The 15597-nt window shown below is 34.8% G+C and overlaps 1 protein-coding gene across 1 annotated transcript in view; it reads right to left on the bottom strand.

Annotated features, from left to right (window-relative positions):
- LOC136029080 (DNA replication licensing factor mcm5-A-like) overlaps nucleotides 1–15597 on the bottom strand; it is a 101731-nt gene that overhangs the window by 42294 nt on the left and 43840 nt on the right. The window contains exon 4 of the mRNA XM_065707130.1: nucleotides 15164–15292. Within this exon, the coding sequence (XP_065563202.1) occupies nucleotides 15164–15292 (129 nt within the window). The remainder of the gene's footprint in view (nucleotides 1–15163; nucleotides 15293–15597) is intronic.

Genomic DNA, 15597 nt, shown 5'->3' with positions numbered 1-15597 from the left:
CATCAAGATACTTTTGTTTAGAATAGCACTTTTTGCACACGACAGGCGAAGGATTTCGCAGTATAACATCATACAAATGACAAAAGCCGCATGCATACATACATAAAAAACCATTTTAAGCATTACTGGTCAGTATGGTGCTTAGATTGAAGTTGGACTTCAATTTCACAAACCTTCCGTCCAAACGGAAGTTATTTGAGGTAAGTACAGGATATGGGAATCCCCGCTCCCTGAATGGTCCGAAAAATCCCCTGAAACTGGTAATTTGGTTCCTGGTTCTTTTATTTCAAAAAAAAAAACAAACACAAATTCAAAATGTGTCCTTCTGAAGCTTTTGACCCCCCCCCTCATTAAAAAGATGATTTATATTCTGTTTTTGAAAGTTACACGTGCAAGTACCTAGTACTAGTTAGTACTAGTTTTTTTTAGAACTTTAATAAACGTTTCTTATTGTTTAGCTAAAATGCCCTTGTGTTTCAAGAGTCATTCTTAATTGATTGCGACGAGAACTCAGACTTCTGAGTAAAGTGCAAGGTGTTAGGAGAAATGTTGCTCCTAACTTTCAGCTGAAATTTTTTTTTAATTTAATTTCTGGTCTTTTTTTTTAAATAATGCCGGAAAATCTGGCTACCTCATAATCGATAATTGTCTCCTTCAAGGAAAATTCCTCCATGGAAAGGTTATCCCACGCAAAATAGACTCCTCCCCTCGACATGAAAATTTCCCCTGGAAAATTCTATTCTCCCTGAGAACTCCCCCCAAAATATGCTTTGAGGAGGATTCCGCCTGAAAAATTCATCGTAGCCCACTTTCATTTGAAAAAGACTATTTTCTGATTGTCTTTCAAACCATGCAGGAAATACCCCCCCCCCAAAGAAAAATGTCTGTATACTTTCCAATAAGAGTACTATATTGAACAATGGGCAAATTTTATAGCTTTCAGACCTTTCGGCTGTGGAAATACGTAAGGTATTAAGTGACATTTTCCAGAATGTTCAGGAAAAAAATGTTTTTCTTTTTTTTTTCTTTAATAAGACATGTCTTCATATCTCTCCCGACCACAAATCGTACCTTTCCGCCTATCTCAAGGTGGGCCTTATGTGACAATCGGCGTGGGTGTGAAAGAGTCGTGCGTTTGTCGCTTTTAGGTCTCCAAAACTAGTCACAATTCGGCTATAACGCGTTTTGAGTAGGTTATAAAATTGGAAATACCTCGAGAGTGACAAGGGATACGTGCATTCTGATTAAACCAACGGACCAGCGAGCCTAATTTTAGTACAATCGATATATAGCTCATTTGTGATTGAAATGTCACACAATGCCATTCGTATTTCCACAGCTTCTTCCCCCATGGGCTTTAGGGGTCATGTTATTCCCGAAAGCATATTTATTGGACCTTTCGACTATACTGAATGAAATTGGATGATTTTAGGGGAAAATGCTGTGTGGAAGGGAGGCTAGTTGTCCTCCAGTTGTTATGGCTACTTAAACATAGCACTAGAACTTAGAATAGCCGTTCAAATGAGCCTTCTCCTGATATTCTAGGACCCTTGGTTCGATAGGATTAACCCTAAAAAAAGCATTTGTTATCTTTCTTCTGGCAAAAAAAATCCACGTTTTTGCAGATGGGAGCTAGAATCCTCAACAACGAGGTTTACTGATGCGTAGAATCTACTGATATGATGCTCATTTTGATTCTTTGACTTTTTGGGGTTGCCTCGTTCCTTTTTCAAAAATCAGGCAACAGGCCTCAGGCTCGTAACTTTTGATGAATAACACAGAACTTATTATCTCATATATTTGAGATCGGCATCAAATTCCCTTATTTTAGAGTTTCGTTACTATTGAACCAAGTATTACTTACAATTCGTTACCACGAACTGTTTGATTATTTCACGCTTATTTTTTTTTACCGTAACTAGTTTTTCTACACGTGGCTACCTTCAAGGTTAGCGAACAGGTCTTTCAAGATTCTGACAATTTAAACATCATATTTTAAGCACTTCGTCCCCACAGGAACAGTGTTGAAGACACCTGTTCAGTCCCACAGTTATGGAAACTGCCTGGGAATTCATTGAGAGCCAAAGTTGTTCCGTTTTCTGGGATCTAACTGGGATTAAATCCAAGAAATGAGGAATATTACATTAAAAATGAACATGTCACGAGCAGTCTTGGATCAGCGAAATGTCTTATACAATTGTAGTCTACTATTCAAACAAGCTACAAACTTTTTTTTGACATACCATAGACTCTAACCACACTTATAATTTTTTAGTATTAAATAATATTTTGAAAATTTGTTAATTTTTCTGTTTTTACTTACAAATACATGCTTCAAAGCTAACATAATATTGCTGCGAAAAATCTTGAGGATTTTTTGAAAATGTAGAAGGAACAAAAGTAAGATTTACTTTAATACGTTTCTGATAATGAGCGTAGGCAGGAACTGGTGTATACTGTGGTGTACTTCTGCATATTTCGGGTTGAAATCTACCCTTAAGCTAATTCAAAAGACCGTCAAAAATCTTTCACCGAAGAAAAATGTTGCTGATGTTTGCTCAGATGTGAACTGGGCTTCTTTGCCCATATGATTTAGACCCCAGAACATGTCAGTACAAGTTACAATTCAATATATAATCAAAACATAATTTCGGAATACGATCAGAGAATGCTAGGGTGATTCACATTAACTTGATAAAGAAAGAAAAATATTGCTTGAGCTTAACACTGATCCGGCGAGGTAGATTAGATGTTTGAAAAGAAAAACATGTTATTGAAATATTAGTCTTGAGCGATTTCCACAATGTTTTGTCGCTCTGTCATTTATTTCAGTATGTTTTCCACATGAACTAGAGACTACTCCGGGACTGGATCTTGGACTGATTTGAAGAGATTGGGACAATAATAGAACAAACATTTGATCTTCTGTCTTTCTTCCAGACTTGAACAAGAGGCATAGCAACAGAGACAAGATTATCAGTGAAAACAGAAACCACTTGGAAGAATTTTTACGAGTTAAATACCAGACAATTTCTATTTTCATCGTCAAAACAATTCCAACTCCGATGACACGCCAATGAGATTTACAAGTTGAGCATGTTCTTGAAGGATAATATCCGTAATGTAGGGAATATAATGAATAGCAAGCCTAGTTTAAGCACCTGTTGCAAGAGTCCGTAAGTTGTTCAAAGAAAGTTGTTAGTTGATCATTTTTCAGTGGACCCACAGAGAAAAAGTAACTCTTGCCTCACTATCTCCACTGGTTATATCTTTCATTATTCATCCATATGACAAAGAGACATGTTACGCGAAAATATTAGAGTACAAATTATTCAATACCAGACGAACAACAAATTTTCTTCTCATACGGATGAAGGACGACAGATTGCCAAAGATCGTTCTTTACTGCCATCCACCTGGAGCCAAACGAAAAGTAGGTGGTCGCGGGATGGGGTGAGAACAGGTCATAAGGAAGGATTTAAAAGAAGCCAGAACTTAATGGATGTGGATAGTGAGGCGTCAAATTGATCGGGGTAGAGGAGTCACTTGCGCAATTGTGTTGGCCTCAGGCGGCTTGGTGCTGCAACGAGTTGTTCACAGTGGTAGTAGCTATTAAGGGTAAATTTTATTCTAACAAATTTCCCGTCGCTTACGTTGGTGAAAAAAGGGAAGAGGGGGTAATATGCAGAAGATACTGGTCATCTTGCCTCCCTGAAGAATTCTATAAAATTTCCCCAGAATTTCGTTTTCTTTTATTAATATAAATCTAAAAGTTAAAATATTGGGATTTTATTTCACTTTAGGGAGGATTTTCATGAAGATCCTCCCAAAAATGAACCATTTAGTCGAAAAGCGACCAAGTTTGTTGTAACCTAGAAGCTCATCATGATCAGTGGATGTTACTTTTTTTTCTGACTAGATTCTGTTCCAATTCTTTCAAAACTAGACAGTTTCAAGTTGTAAAACATAAACTGAAAAGCTCAATAAACGAACCAATGGTGGTTTTTGGCCTCATAATCTGGGGGGAGGCAAGGTATACCACGGGAGTGTAAAAATATAACATAAAATGAAATTAATACCAGAGGTCAGAAAAATAAAGAAGGGGCAGCTACCCCTATGTTCAGGCCTAGAACCGTCTCTGGAACAAGCTCGAAGTAATTATTATCAGTTTTTAGCATGCTTTTAGTCCCAAATAACTCACACCGATAAAGCCACTACATGAGAATACTTAATACACAGTACAGGTTAAACGAGCAGCTAACAGTCCCACAAAAGAAGTTTTAAATCTTTACTGAATAATTGAGCAAAAACTTCAACCATAACTGACACCCAGGGATAGTTTCCATCTATATCTCACTTCCTAGGGCTATAATGCAAGAAAACGTGAGATGGCTAGAGCACGTTCTATGGATGAATGATGAAAAATTTCCAAAGATTATTCTTTTTGTCCATGAATCTGGGTTCAAACTAAAAGTAGGTCGTATAAGGAAAGATCTATAGGAGACAGCAACATCACGGGAAGGGTAAAATGTGAAGGTAAGGATTGATTGGGGTGGGGGATGAACGAATGCAGCTGTGTTGGCCTTAGGCAGCTGGGTGCTGCATTAAGTGGTCAGTAGCTATAGTAGTATATAGAAACACAAAATACCTTCTGAAAGTTTTCAAGGGATAGAATTCTCTTTTAGCAGAAAATTTGTAAATGTATTTATTATCTGGTCATCGATTATAGAAAGTAGGTCTATACTGACGAAAAGGAAGGCTTTGTTTAAAGGTTATTGACATGATCAAGTGCACAAGATCTAGCTTTGAATGATTGTCAGAAACTGTGATTATACATTCTGATTCAGCAAACAGTTCGTGGTAACGAACTGTATTAAGGAGCGACCCGGTTCAATAGTAACCAAAACTCTAAAAAATGGAATTTTGATACCAATAGCTACATCAAAAGAATCGCATTTTAATGCTGATTTTAGATATATAAGTTTTATCAAGTTTAGTCTTACCCATCAAAAGTTACGAGCCTGAGAAAATTTGCCTTATTTTAGAAAATAGGGGGAAACACCCCCTAAAAGTCATAGAATCTTAACAAAAATCGCACCATCAGATTCAGCGTATCAGAGAACCCTATTGTAGAGGTTTCAAGCTCCTATCTACAAAAATGTGGAATTTTGTATTTTTTACCAGAAGGCAGATCACGGATGCGTGTTTATTTGTTTGTTTGTTTTTTTTGTTTGTTTTTTTTTCAGGGGTGATCATATCAACCAAGTGGTCCTACAATGTTGCGAGAGGGCTACTTCTTACGGAAATGAAAAGTTCTAGTGCCCTTTTTAATTGACCAAAAAATTTGGAGGGTACCTAGGCCCCCTCCCACGCTAATTATTTTCCCAAAGTCAACGGATCAAAATTCTGAGATAGCCAATTTATTCAGCGTAGTCGAAAAAACTTAAAAATATGTCTTTGGGGACAACTTACTCCCCCACAGTCCCCGTGGGAGGGGCTACAAGTTACAAACTTAGACCAGTGCTTACATATGCTAATGGTTACTGGGAAGTGTACAGACGTTTTCAGGGGGATTTTTTGGTTGGGGGGAAGGGTTGAGAACAGGGGGATATGTTGGGGGAATTTTCCATCGAGGAATATGTCATGGGGGAAGAAAATTTCCATGAAGGGAGCGCAGGATTTTCTAGCATTATTAAAAAAAAAAACAATGAAAAAATAAATATGAAAGTTTTTTCGACTGGAAGTAAGGAGCAGCATTAAAACTTAAAACGAACAGAAATTATTATGCATATGAGGGGCTCACCTCCTCCTAATACCTCGCTCTTTACGCTAAAATATTTTTAATAATTTCAACTATTTATTCTACGGCTTTTGTGATTCAGGGGTCATTCTTAATGAATTGGGACAAAATTTAAGCTTTAGTGTAAAGAGCGAGGTACTTACGAGGGGGTGAACCCCCTCATATATGTAATAAAAGCATGAAAAATACAAAAGTTCGTTACGTAAGCTAATTTATAAATTATGTATTTCTTTTACTAATAAAAACATTCGTAAAAAATTAAAAGTTCTAGCTGCCTTTTTAAGTAACCAAAAAATCGGAGTACAATTAGGCTTCCTCCCCCGCTCTTTTTTCTCAAAATCATTCGATCAAAGCTATGAGAAAGCCATTTAGCCAAAAAAAAATATATGCAAGTTTCGTTTTAATTATTCCTCTGCGGAGAGCCAAAATCAAGACATGCATTGATTCAAAAACGTTAAGAAGAAATTAAATAAAAAAAAAACAAGTTTTTTTTTAACTGAAAGTAAGGAGCGACATTAAAACTTAAAACGAACAGAAATTACTTCGTATATGAAAGGGGCTGCTTCCTCATCAGCGCCCCGCTCTTTACGCTAAAGTTTTTACTGTTTTAAAAAGAAGAGTTGAGAGAAAGAGTCAAACTTTACCGTATAGAGCGGGGCGTTGATGAGGAAGCAGCCCCTTTCATATACGAAGTAATTTCTGTTCGTTTTAAGTTTTAATGTCGCTCCTTACTTTCAGTTAAAAAAAAAGTTTTTTTGAATTTAATTTCTACTATAAAACAGTACAATAGGTTCATTAAGGGCATTCACAGAGGAAGGAAATTCAAAGTCCTCGCCTACCCACTGGGAAACTGAAAAAAAGACGCGTCAGAATCATGCAACCATGTATGAGGTTATAGATTAATAACCGGAACCAAGGATATCAAATATATACCGTGCCTTCGTCTATTAAAAACCCTTAATCCTCATTTACTGCTTTTAATCCTAATTCCTACATACTGCACAGCTTGTGGACGGAACACTTTAACATGCAGATCATTTAGTAAAATATTAAGAAAAAAAGGCCTTGAATAGAGTACCTTCTTTTCTTTTTATCAACAGGCCTGATAGGTGCACACCACCGACGCGCTACCTTTTCACAGAACCAAATGAACTAAGTAGACTTTTGAGTTTTGGGTGGATTTTAACTTCAAATTACTTGATGAGGTTTGATCAAATTTTACTTGATTAATTTCATCTTTGAAGAATAACTAGAACCATTTCTAAAGAAAAAGTTAATAGAAAAAGAAACCACAGTACTAATAAATTCAATACTATATAAACATAAAAGCGAGCAATGAAAATTCTTTACTTTTTTCCAATAGATGGCAGGTACATTAAAACTAACCGGCAACAATATTACGTCTGTTTGAATTTTTAGTGCTGTTTGTTTTAAGGACTAATCGATTTCACTTCTAAACACTTCAAGTAAAATCTATATGTTATTTGAATTTTACGTTTTTATCACTTTATTCGATTTCTATCGAAATATACCGAAAAACAACAGAATCAAAAAGAGAAAATATATAAATCCTAGAAATGCTTTTAGTTACAGTCAACAAACAACTACAAACCAAATATTTAGTTTCCGACTCTTAGCATTTTCGATATAAGAATTTTCCTAAGACGAAGTAATTTAAGATGGTCGTTATGCTAGAACAATCAAGAAAGAAATATGCCTTACTCCGTTAATTAATCGACCAAAATGAATCATTTCCAGGGGAAAGGGAAGAGACAACGGCTCATGGGAAATCCTTCTTGAGAACAACAGGCGCCAAAAAGCTATCCTAATCAAAAACAGTTGAAGCAATGAATAAGAAGTGAATGCTTCACGTTTTGGAAAACTCGGCCAAATGGAAGAGGAAATATTTCTTAGAGCGAGTAATGTTCCAAGAATAATTTCAGACACATAGCAAGAAATTGCTTAGCAGAAGCTGTGAAGGAAAACAGAAAATCGGACGAGTAGTTTTTAGGGCGTCTCTTTTCTCAGACCTTATGACTATTAGCAATCATTTATACAAGCTTAAACACAAAACGATATAACCATGTCATGAATTAATGAAAGTTCTTAATCTTTACATAATATGAGGACTATTCATTGTCAATAGAGCTTCTCTGTAAGTAAATATTAGGGAAAACTTGTCTTTATCTCATTAAGATTCAAGCTTATGAGATTAAATAAAAAAAAGTTAAAAAGTAAGGAGCAGCAGTAAAACTTGAAACGAACAGAAATTATTATGTAAATGAAGGGTGTTATCCCCTCCTCAACACCTCACTCTTTAAGCTAAAGGTTTTTAGTACTTTTAAAAAAGCGACTTATTGTTCTAATTAAACGGCCCTTGTGTTTCAGGAGTCATTCTTAAAGAATTGGAACAAAATTCAAACTTTAACGTAAAGAGCGAGGTGTTGAGGGGGGGGGCAACACCCTTTATATACGTAATAATTTCTGCTCGTTTTAAATTCTATTGTTGATCCTTACTTTCAGTTGAAAAACTTTTTTTTTTATTTAATTTCTGATCGTTTTTTAAATAATGTCAAGAAATCTGGTCCCACGACCACGAAGAGAGGCCACCCCTCCCCACAGAAATATCCTCAAGACAAATCAATCCTGGTGAAAATTAACCCCAGAGAGGTACTCTTAACAACCTCACATGCATAATTGAGTCGGAAAAGAGAAAGCAAGACACATAAAAGAATTTTGTACAAGAATTCTGGCAAATTCCCACAGTGTATAATTTTCCCTGATAAGTTTACTCCTTGGAAACTTCCCTACCCATGGAAAATTCCACCGTAGAGAAAACCCCGGAAGTCCGTGGAGAAAACGCATCCGTGAACTTTCTTCTGGCAAAAAATACAAAATTCCACATTTTTGCATAGGAGATTGAAACCTCTACAGTAGGGTTTCTGATACGCAGAATTTGTTTACGCTGATGTTCATTAAAATTCTCTGACTTTGGGGGGGGGGAGTATTTCCCCTTTTTTTAGAAAATTAGACAACTTTTCTCAGGCTCGTAACCTTTAATGGATAAGATTAAAATTGACGAAATTTATACATTTGAAATCAGCATAATAAGACAATTCTTCTGATACATCTATTGGCATCAAAATGGCACCGTTGTTTAGAGTTCTGTTTACGATTGAGCCGGTTCACTCCTTACTTACAGTTCGTTACCACGAACTGTCTGAAAATTCAAGCTCAGCAAAATGCGAAATCTATCATAAACATAAAAAGCACGGACCTTACAATATTGTGAAACCAAATAATGGTATTTTAGTATATTCACTTTTAAAATATAGACCCAAGAAAAAAGAAGAGTGGCATAGTAATAACAAAGCCAGTCAAGCGTATTCTACTCCTGGTAAATTATAACCATCAGTTTTCTCAGTGAAACTTTACCCATTGTTGGAGCCTAGTACAATAAAGTCCTTGATAGAAAGCATTTATAAGAAGGTTGACGTGTAAGACTACATTTCGGCTATACTGCGGTTTACGCTTTTTTTCAGATTCTACCGAGGAATAACATACAACTTAAGATACTATCCTGTGGTCGCAGTAGGTTTTATCTCATGTTGGTAACAAAGGACCCAGAGATCGAACCCAGATGTAACAACACACTGCAATGCCGACGCACGGACCATAGTAGTCAAGAAACGTCGTTAATCCGATACAATATAGTACAACAACTTGAGGAACTAGCATTCCAAACTTTTTCTTGTTCTTTAATTTTAGGTGAGCGCAACTACACTATTTGTGACACCACCTTTTTCTTCATTTCTTTTAATCCGATCTTATAGATATCCATACCTTAAACTACTAAAGCTCACGTGCTATCAAGTTTACCACATTCTTAGTATCTACAATCTCGCGTGTGTCATATTTTTCTTCTCATTAAAACAGAAGCCATGAAAATATTAAGAGAAATCATTTCTTTTTGTATCTCATTTGAAAGCTTTTATCCTACTTGCGATCATAAGTAGTCTCTTGACCGGCTTCTTACTTCTATGACGCAAAACAAGACACATGAGAAAGAGCTACCTTTTGATTCTTGGAAATACTATCCTTGGCAACTGTTTACTAAATAGAGTCAGGAATTAGAAATATAGAACAATCCACTGAATTATGTAATAAAGGACCATTTTAATGGACCTTATTCCTTTTCAATATGCTCATACGGCACAATTCGTGTTAACCACTCCATTACGTATTATCATTATTATATAATCCAAAGCTGAGGACACTGATGACATAGTTTTACAAAGTACTTTGTACTGCACCACATATTTATGAATTAATTCAATACTTTCCGCAAAGGAAACCGAATTTTTTATGGGTCATTAATGGAACTTGTCTTGGAACAATTACATAGGATAGCAAAACTAAGTTTTTTCTTATAAGAAATTCCCCCCCCCCCCTTTAAAACTAAATTCAAAAATACAACGAGACTCTTTCTAAGATTTAAATATCTGAGATATTGGTCTTTTTATGTTATTCTGGTAGTTCAGATGCAAAAATCTCTACAAACATGGAACTACAAGCAAAAAAAAAAAAGAAAAAAATTGGAGCTCCCATTATTAGAGATTTGTCAAAAACAGATATTGTTGGGCACAGTGGACTAGTAAAATCAGATTTTCATATCAGGTTGAAGTAACTGTTTGTTTTTCAGTGTGATCTTGTAGAAATATACTCTATATTGCGTTTTTATTCGAGTAGACTAAGATATATACCTATATAACCTCTTTACAATCATGGAGGTATTATGAGATATCAAAATGGCTTTGCTATAGCAGATGCAGCAATTAGCTATATTTCTACGCATTTGACACAGGTGAGGTATTCACGAATATCAAACAGTTCGTGGTAACAAACTGTAGTAAGGAGCGACCCGGCTCAATAGTAACCGAAACTATAAAAAATGGAATTTTGATACCAACAGTTACATCAAAAGAATCGCATTTTAATGCTGATTTTAAATATTAAGTTTCATCAAAATTAGTATTACCCGTCAAAATTTACGAGCCTGAGAAAATGTGCCTCATTTTAGAAAATAGGAGGAAACATCCCCTAAAAGTCATACAATCGTAACGAAAATCAGACCATCAGATTCAGCGTATCAGGGAACCTTGTTGTAGAAGTTTCAAGCTCCTATCTACAAAAATGTGGAATTTCGCATTTTTTGCCAGATGACAAATCACGGATGCGTGGCTATTTGTTTTTTTTTTTTTTTTTTTTTTTAGGGGTGATCGTATCGATTCAGTGGTCCGAGAATTTTGCAAGAGGGCTCATTCTAACGGTAAAAGTTCTAGTGCCCTTTTTAAGTGACCAAAAAATTGGAGGGCACCTAGGCCCCCTCCCACGCTCAATTTTCCTCCACAGTCACCGGATCAAAATTCTGAGATAGCCATTTTATTCAACATAGTCGAAAAACCTAATAACTATGTCTTTGGGGATGACTTAATCCCCCACAGTCCCCGTGGGAGGGGCTGCAAGTTACAAACTTTGACCTGTGTTTACATATAGTAATGGTTACTGAGAAGTGTACAGACGTTTTCAGAGGGATTTTTTTGGTTTGGGGGGAGAGTTGAGAGGGGGGGGGGTTGCGTGGGAAAACCTTTCCATGGAGGAACTTATCATGGGGGAAGAGACTTTCATTGAAGGGGCGCAGGATTTTCTAGCATTATTAAAAAAAAACAATGAAAAAATAAATATGAAAAGTTTTTTCTACTGGAAGTGAGGAGCAGCATTAAAACTTAAAACAAACAGAAATTATTATGCATATGCGGGATTTACCTCCTCGTAATACCCCGCTCTTTACGCTAAAGTATGTTTAGTAATTTCAACTATTTATTCTACAGCCTTTGTGATTCAGGGGTCATTCTTAAGGAATTGGGACAAAATTTAAACTTTATTGTAAAGACCGAGGTATCGACGAGGGGTGAACCCCCTCATATACACAATAAAAACATACGAATATAGAAGTTCGTTACGTAGGTTGATTCGTAAATTACGTATATTTTTACAAATGAAAACGTTCGTATAAAATAAAAGTTCTAGTTGCCTTTTTAAGTAATCAAAAAATTGGAGGGCAACTAGGCCTCCTCCCTTGCTCCTTTTTTCTCAAAATCTTCCGAATAAAACTATGAGAAAGCCATTTAGCCAAAAAAAAAAAAAAAAAATCAAGATGCAAATTTCGTTTTAATTATTTATGTGCGGAGAGCCAAGATCAAAAGATGCATTAATTCAAAAACGTCCAGAAATTAAATTAAAAAAAAACAAGTTTTTTTAAATGAAAGTAAGGAGCGACATTAAAACTTAAAACGAACAGAATGTATTCCTTATATGAAAGGGGCTTTTCCTCCTCAACGCCTGGCTCTTTACGCTAAATTTTTTTACTGTTTTAAAAAGTAGAGTTAAGAGAAAGAGTCAAACTTTAGCGTAAAGAGCGAGGCGTTGAGGAGGAAAAGCCCCTTTCATATAAGGAGTAACTTCTGTTCGTTTTAAGTTTTAATGTCGCTCCTTACATTCGTTAAAAAAAAAACTTTTTTTTTTTTATTTAATTACATTGCAAGCGACAAGAAACAGTTGAAAAGAGAACATAAAAAAGAATACAAAATGGTTATTTAACATTTGTCGTTCGTTAGTCTATCCAAAAAAAAACCTGTTTTACTTTCTTTTATTTTTGCCGTAAAATCTACTACATATTCCACAGAAGAAAAATTAATGTCGCTCCTTACATTCATTAAAAAAAAAACTTTTTTTTTTATTTAATTACATTGCAAGCGACAAGAAACAGTTGAAAAGAGAACATAAAAAAGAATACAAAATGGTTATTAACATTTGTCGTTCGTTAGTCTATCCAAAAAAAACTGTTTTACTTTCTTTTATTTTTGCCGTAAAATCTACTACATATTCCACAGAAGAAAAATTATCTATTAAAGACTCGTTTGCGTTATGCCGACTCAGGCGAATAAAATCCTGAACTCAATGTGTGATTCTTCAAATAATCAGACCAATTCTGCATAAAACTTTGAAAAAAAAGAAAAGAAAAAACTCTTGTTTTGGCAACATTGTCTTTCAAAACGGAAAGAAAGCTATATTAATTATGAGGCAAAAACACGGATACGATTTTAACATAAAAAATCCTATATATCGCCATTATTTCCCCTTCATGACCAATATATCTTGTTAACACGTACACTCAAGAGACGCTCGAAAAGAATAGCAAAAAGCTCAAGGAGGTTTGAAGATTTCACAGAGAACGTGAGGTGTTTTGAGTGATGGGGGTTGACCCAGAAAGAAAGAGAAGGGCTATATTGATTTTATCTCTTCACAAGCAGAAGCATAAAAAAGAAACAATTTGTTAGCTCCACAAGCCAAAAAAGTGAAGGATTGAGAAAAGCATTTCAGTTTCAAATGATTTTTTCACAGTCAATCTTAGTAAAAGTACTCTTAAATAAACAAAAAAGATAGTTGTGTGTATGTATAGAAAAAGTTCCGAAGCTGATAGTAACATAATTCGAAAGAATTGCAAAAGCTGTCAAATCTGCCAACAAATTCACTAGGCCATGAAAACTGGCAAATGCATTGCTACTATACTTCCCCACTTTTTTCACGGCGGGTTGTGAGTACACTTGAGTTTTCTTTTTTAATTCTTAATGTACACTAGAATTCCAAGTTTTGAGGGAAGAAACAAGGAATTGCTGAACTATCTGCAAAATTGAAAATTGCAAAATAACATGCTTGCTTTATATAATTGGTAAGTGTCCGTACCGCCTAACCAATCACGCAATGTTATACAATGGGTAGCGGAAGGCAGTATTTCTCCGGAGAGCTTTTACAATCAGTCAGTTAGTTCACAGTCATCGCAAGAGAGTATACGATTAAATCTGTGTTTCTATTTTATATCTGAAGGACATCAAATATTTCTCTTATAAATATTCATACAGATGGCAAGTTTCATTAAAAGGTAGCGCATTAAACACATAATTTGATATGCATCCTATTTTGCCTCAAGGTTTGTGAAATAAGTTGAAAGTTCAATTTTTTTTTCGATAAGAAGGGGTTAAGGAAACTTATTATGTTGTGTTTGGGGGATGAAGCAACATTTTTTCTTCTTTAGTAGCCAGGAAAGAGTATATACGCTACGTTTTTTTCTTTTTAATATTTGTTGTCTAACAGACTCTTTGCCTGGTTGTACAATAGTTTTAAAAGACAGAATTCAGTTAAATAACATAGGGGGTAGAGACATTGACAAAACTGAACATTTGCTTCGTATAAAAAAGACACAAAAGTTTCTTACACGACCATTACTTTCCCTTTAAAATGGACATTGTCAATGTTGTTTCTTCACAAAGCAAATAAACATTTGTTTATATTTCGTTGCATGACATGTTTCAAGGAAAAGATGGGTTAACCGCCCGGAAATTTCAACTCATAAAAAATGTCCCACTACTATTTCAAACACAAAATTAAAATAGATGGCTACAAAGAAGTTCTTTATGCTGGACGTGCACCCTTCGGCTGACAATACTTTAGTCTTAATTTAAAAAAAGAAACTTTTCATCTGAATGACATCACATTCAAATACATTTAAAGAGCAAAAAAGATTCATTAGTATAAAATATGCCTAGAGGACGACCCCAAAAAAACTTAAATTGATGACGTTTTAAGCTTCCTTCAGGTGAATAGACGTAAAATTTGGAATTTCAAAATTTAAGTATAACGAAGGGGGCATCAGAATTTTCGAAATGCCTAGATGGGGCTTGGCGCAAAATCGGTTGTAAATCACTGTTCTAGAGCAAGAAAGTTCATATAAGACTGTAAATTGAGTACCAAAGGTTGGGAGAACGTGCTAGATCTTGAACATAATCTGTATGTAGAGACATCAGTGGTCAGACGGTTATTTATAAAAATGAAACTTTTTAACTATTTCACCTTTAATATAAAATGATTCTGGCATTACCATACAGCCATTTTTTTTATTTCTTTGTTGTTCCACCGCGTTCGAAACATCCAATTTAACTTCTTTTCGATAAAAATATTATATTGGTTGGAATCATAGTGGTTAAGGGGCATTTACACCAGGATGAAGAGCAATTTTTTTTACAGCATTAGGGGGGGAGTGGGCAAATAAAAATTAATCAGACATAATAAATAAACTTTGGAGGCACAGCTAGGTGCACTGCACATCATATCACAGCTGGTATGTACAGATAGAATGCCCATGAACATACTTAAACTGAGGAAACTGGCCACATGACCACCGCACTTGGCCACTGGCCACTGGAACTTGCCCACTGAATTAGAGCAAAATTAAAATGTACTTACCTAACAGTAATCGGAATGCTCAATCTTTTCTCACTATCCAATTCATGTTCTCGTACACCAAATCTCATGAGAACATACCGGTTTTTCAACTTTTCTCCAGCAGCTTCGGATAAACGAGGTCCACAACGGCTATAACAAAAAAAAAATATTTAAAACAATTTATATCGTTGGAAGTCGAACTATCCACTTTACATTTTGTCAAAAACTTCTGCAGATCTGCTCAACTATATATATATATATATATATATATATATATATATATATATATATATATATATATATATATATATATATATATATATATATATATATATATATAAATATAATATATATATATATATATATATATATATATATATATATATATATATATATATATATATATATATATATATATATATATATATATATATATATATATATATATATATATA

This window comes from Artemia franciscana, chromosome 7 (assembly GCF_032884065.1).
Source record: "Artemia franciscana chromosome 7, ASM3288406v1, whole genome shotgun sequence".
Classification (NCBI taxonomy): Eukaryota; Metazoa; Arthropoda; class Branchiopoda; order Anostraca; family Artemiidae; genus Artemia; species Artemia franciscana.
This window is presented reverse-complemented; position numbering and strand designations above follow the sequence as displayed.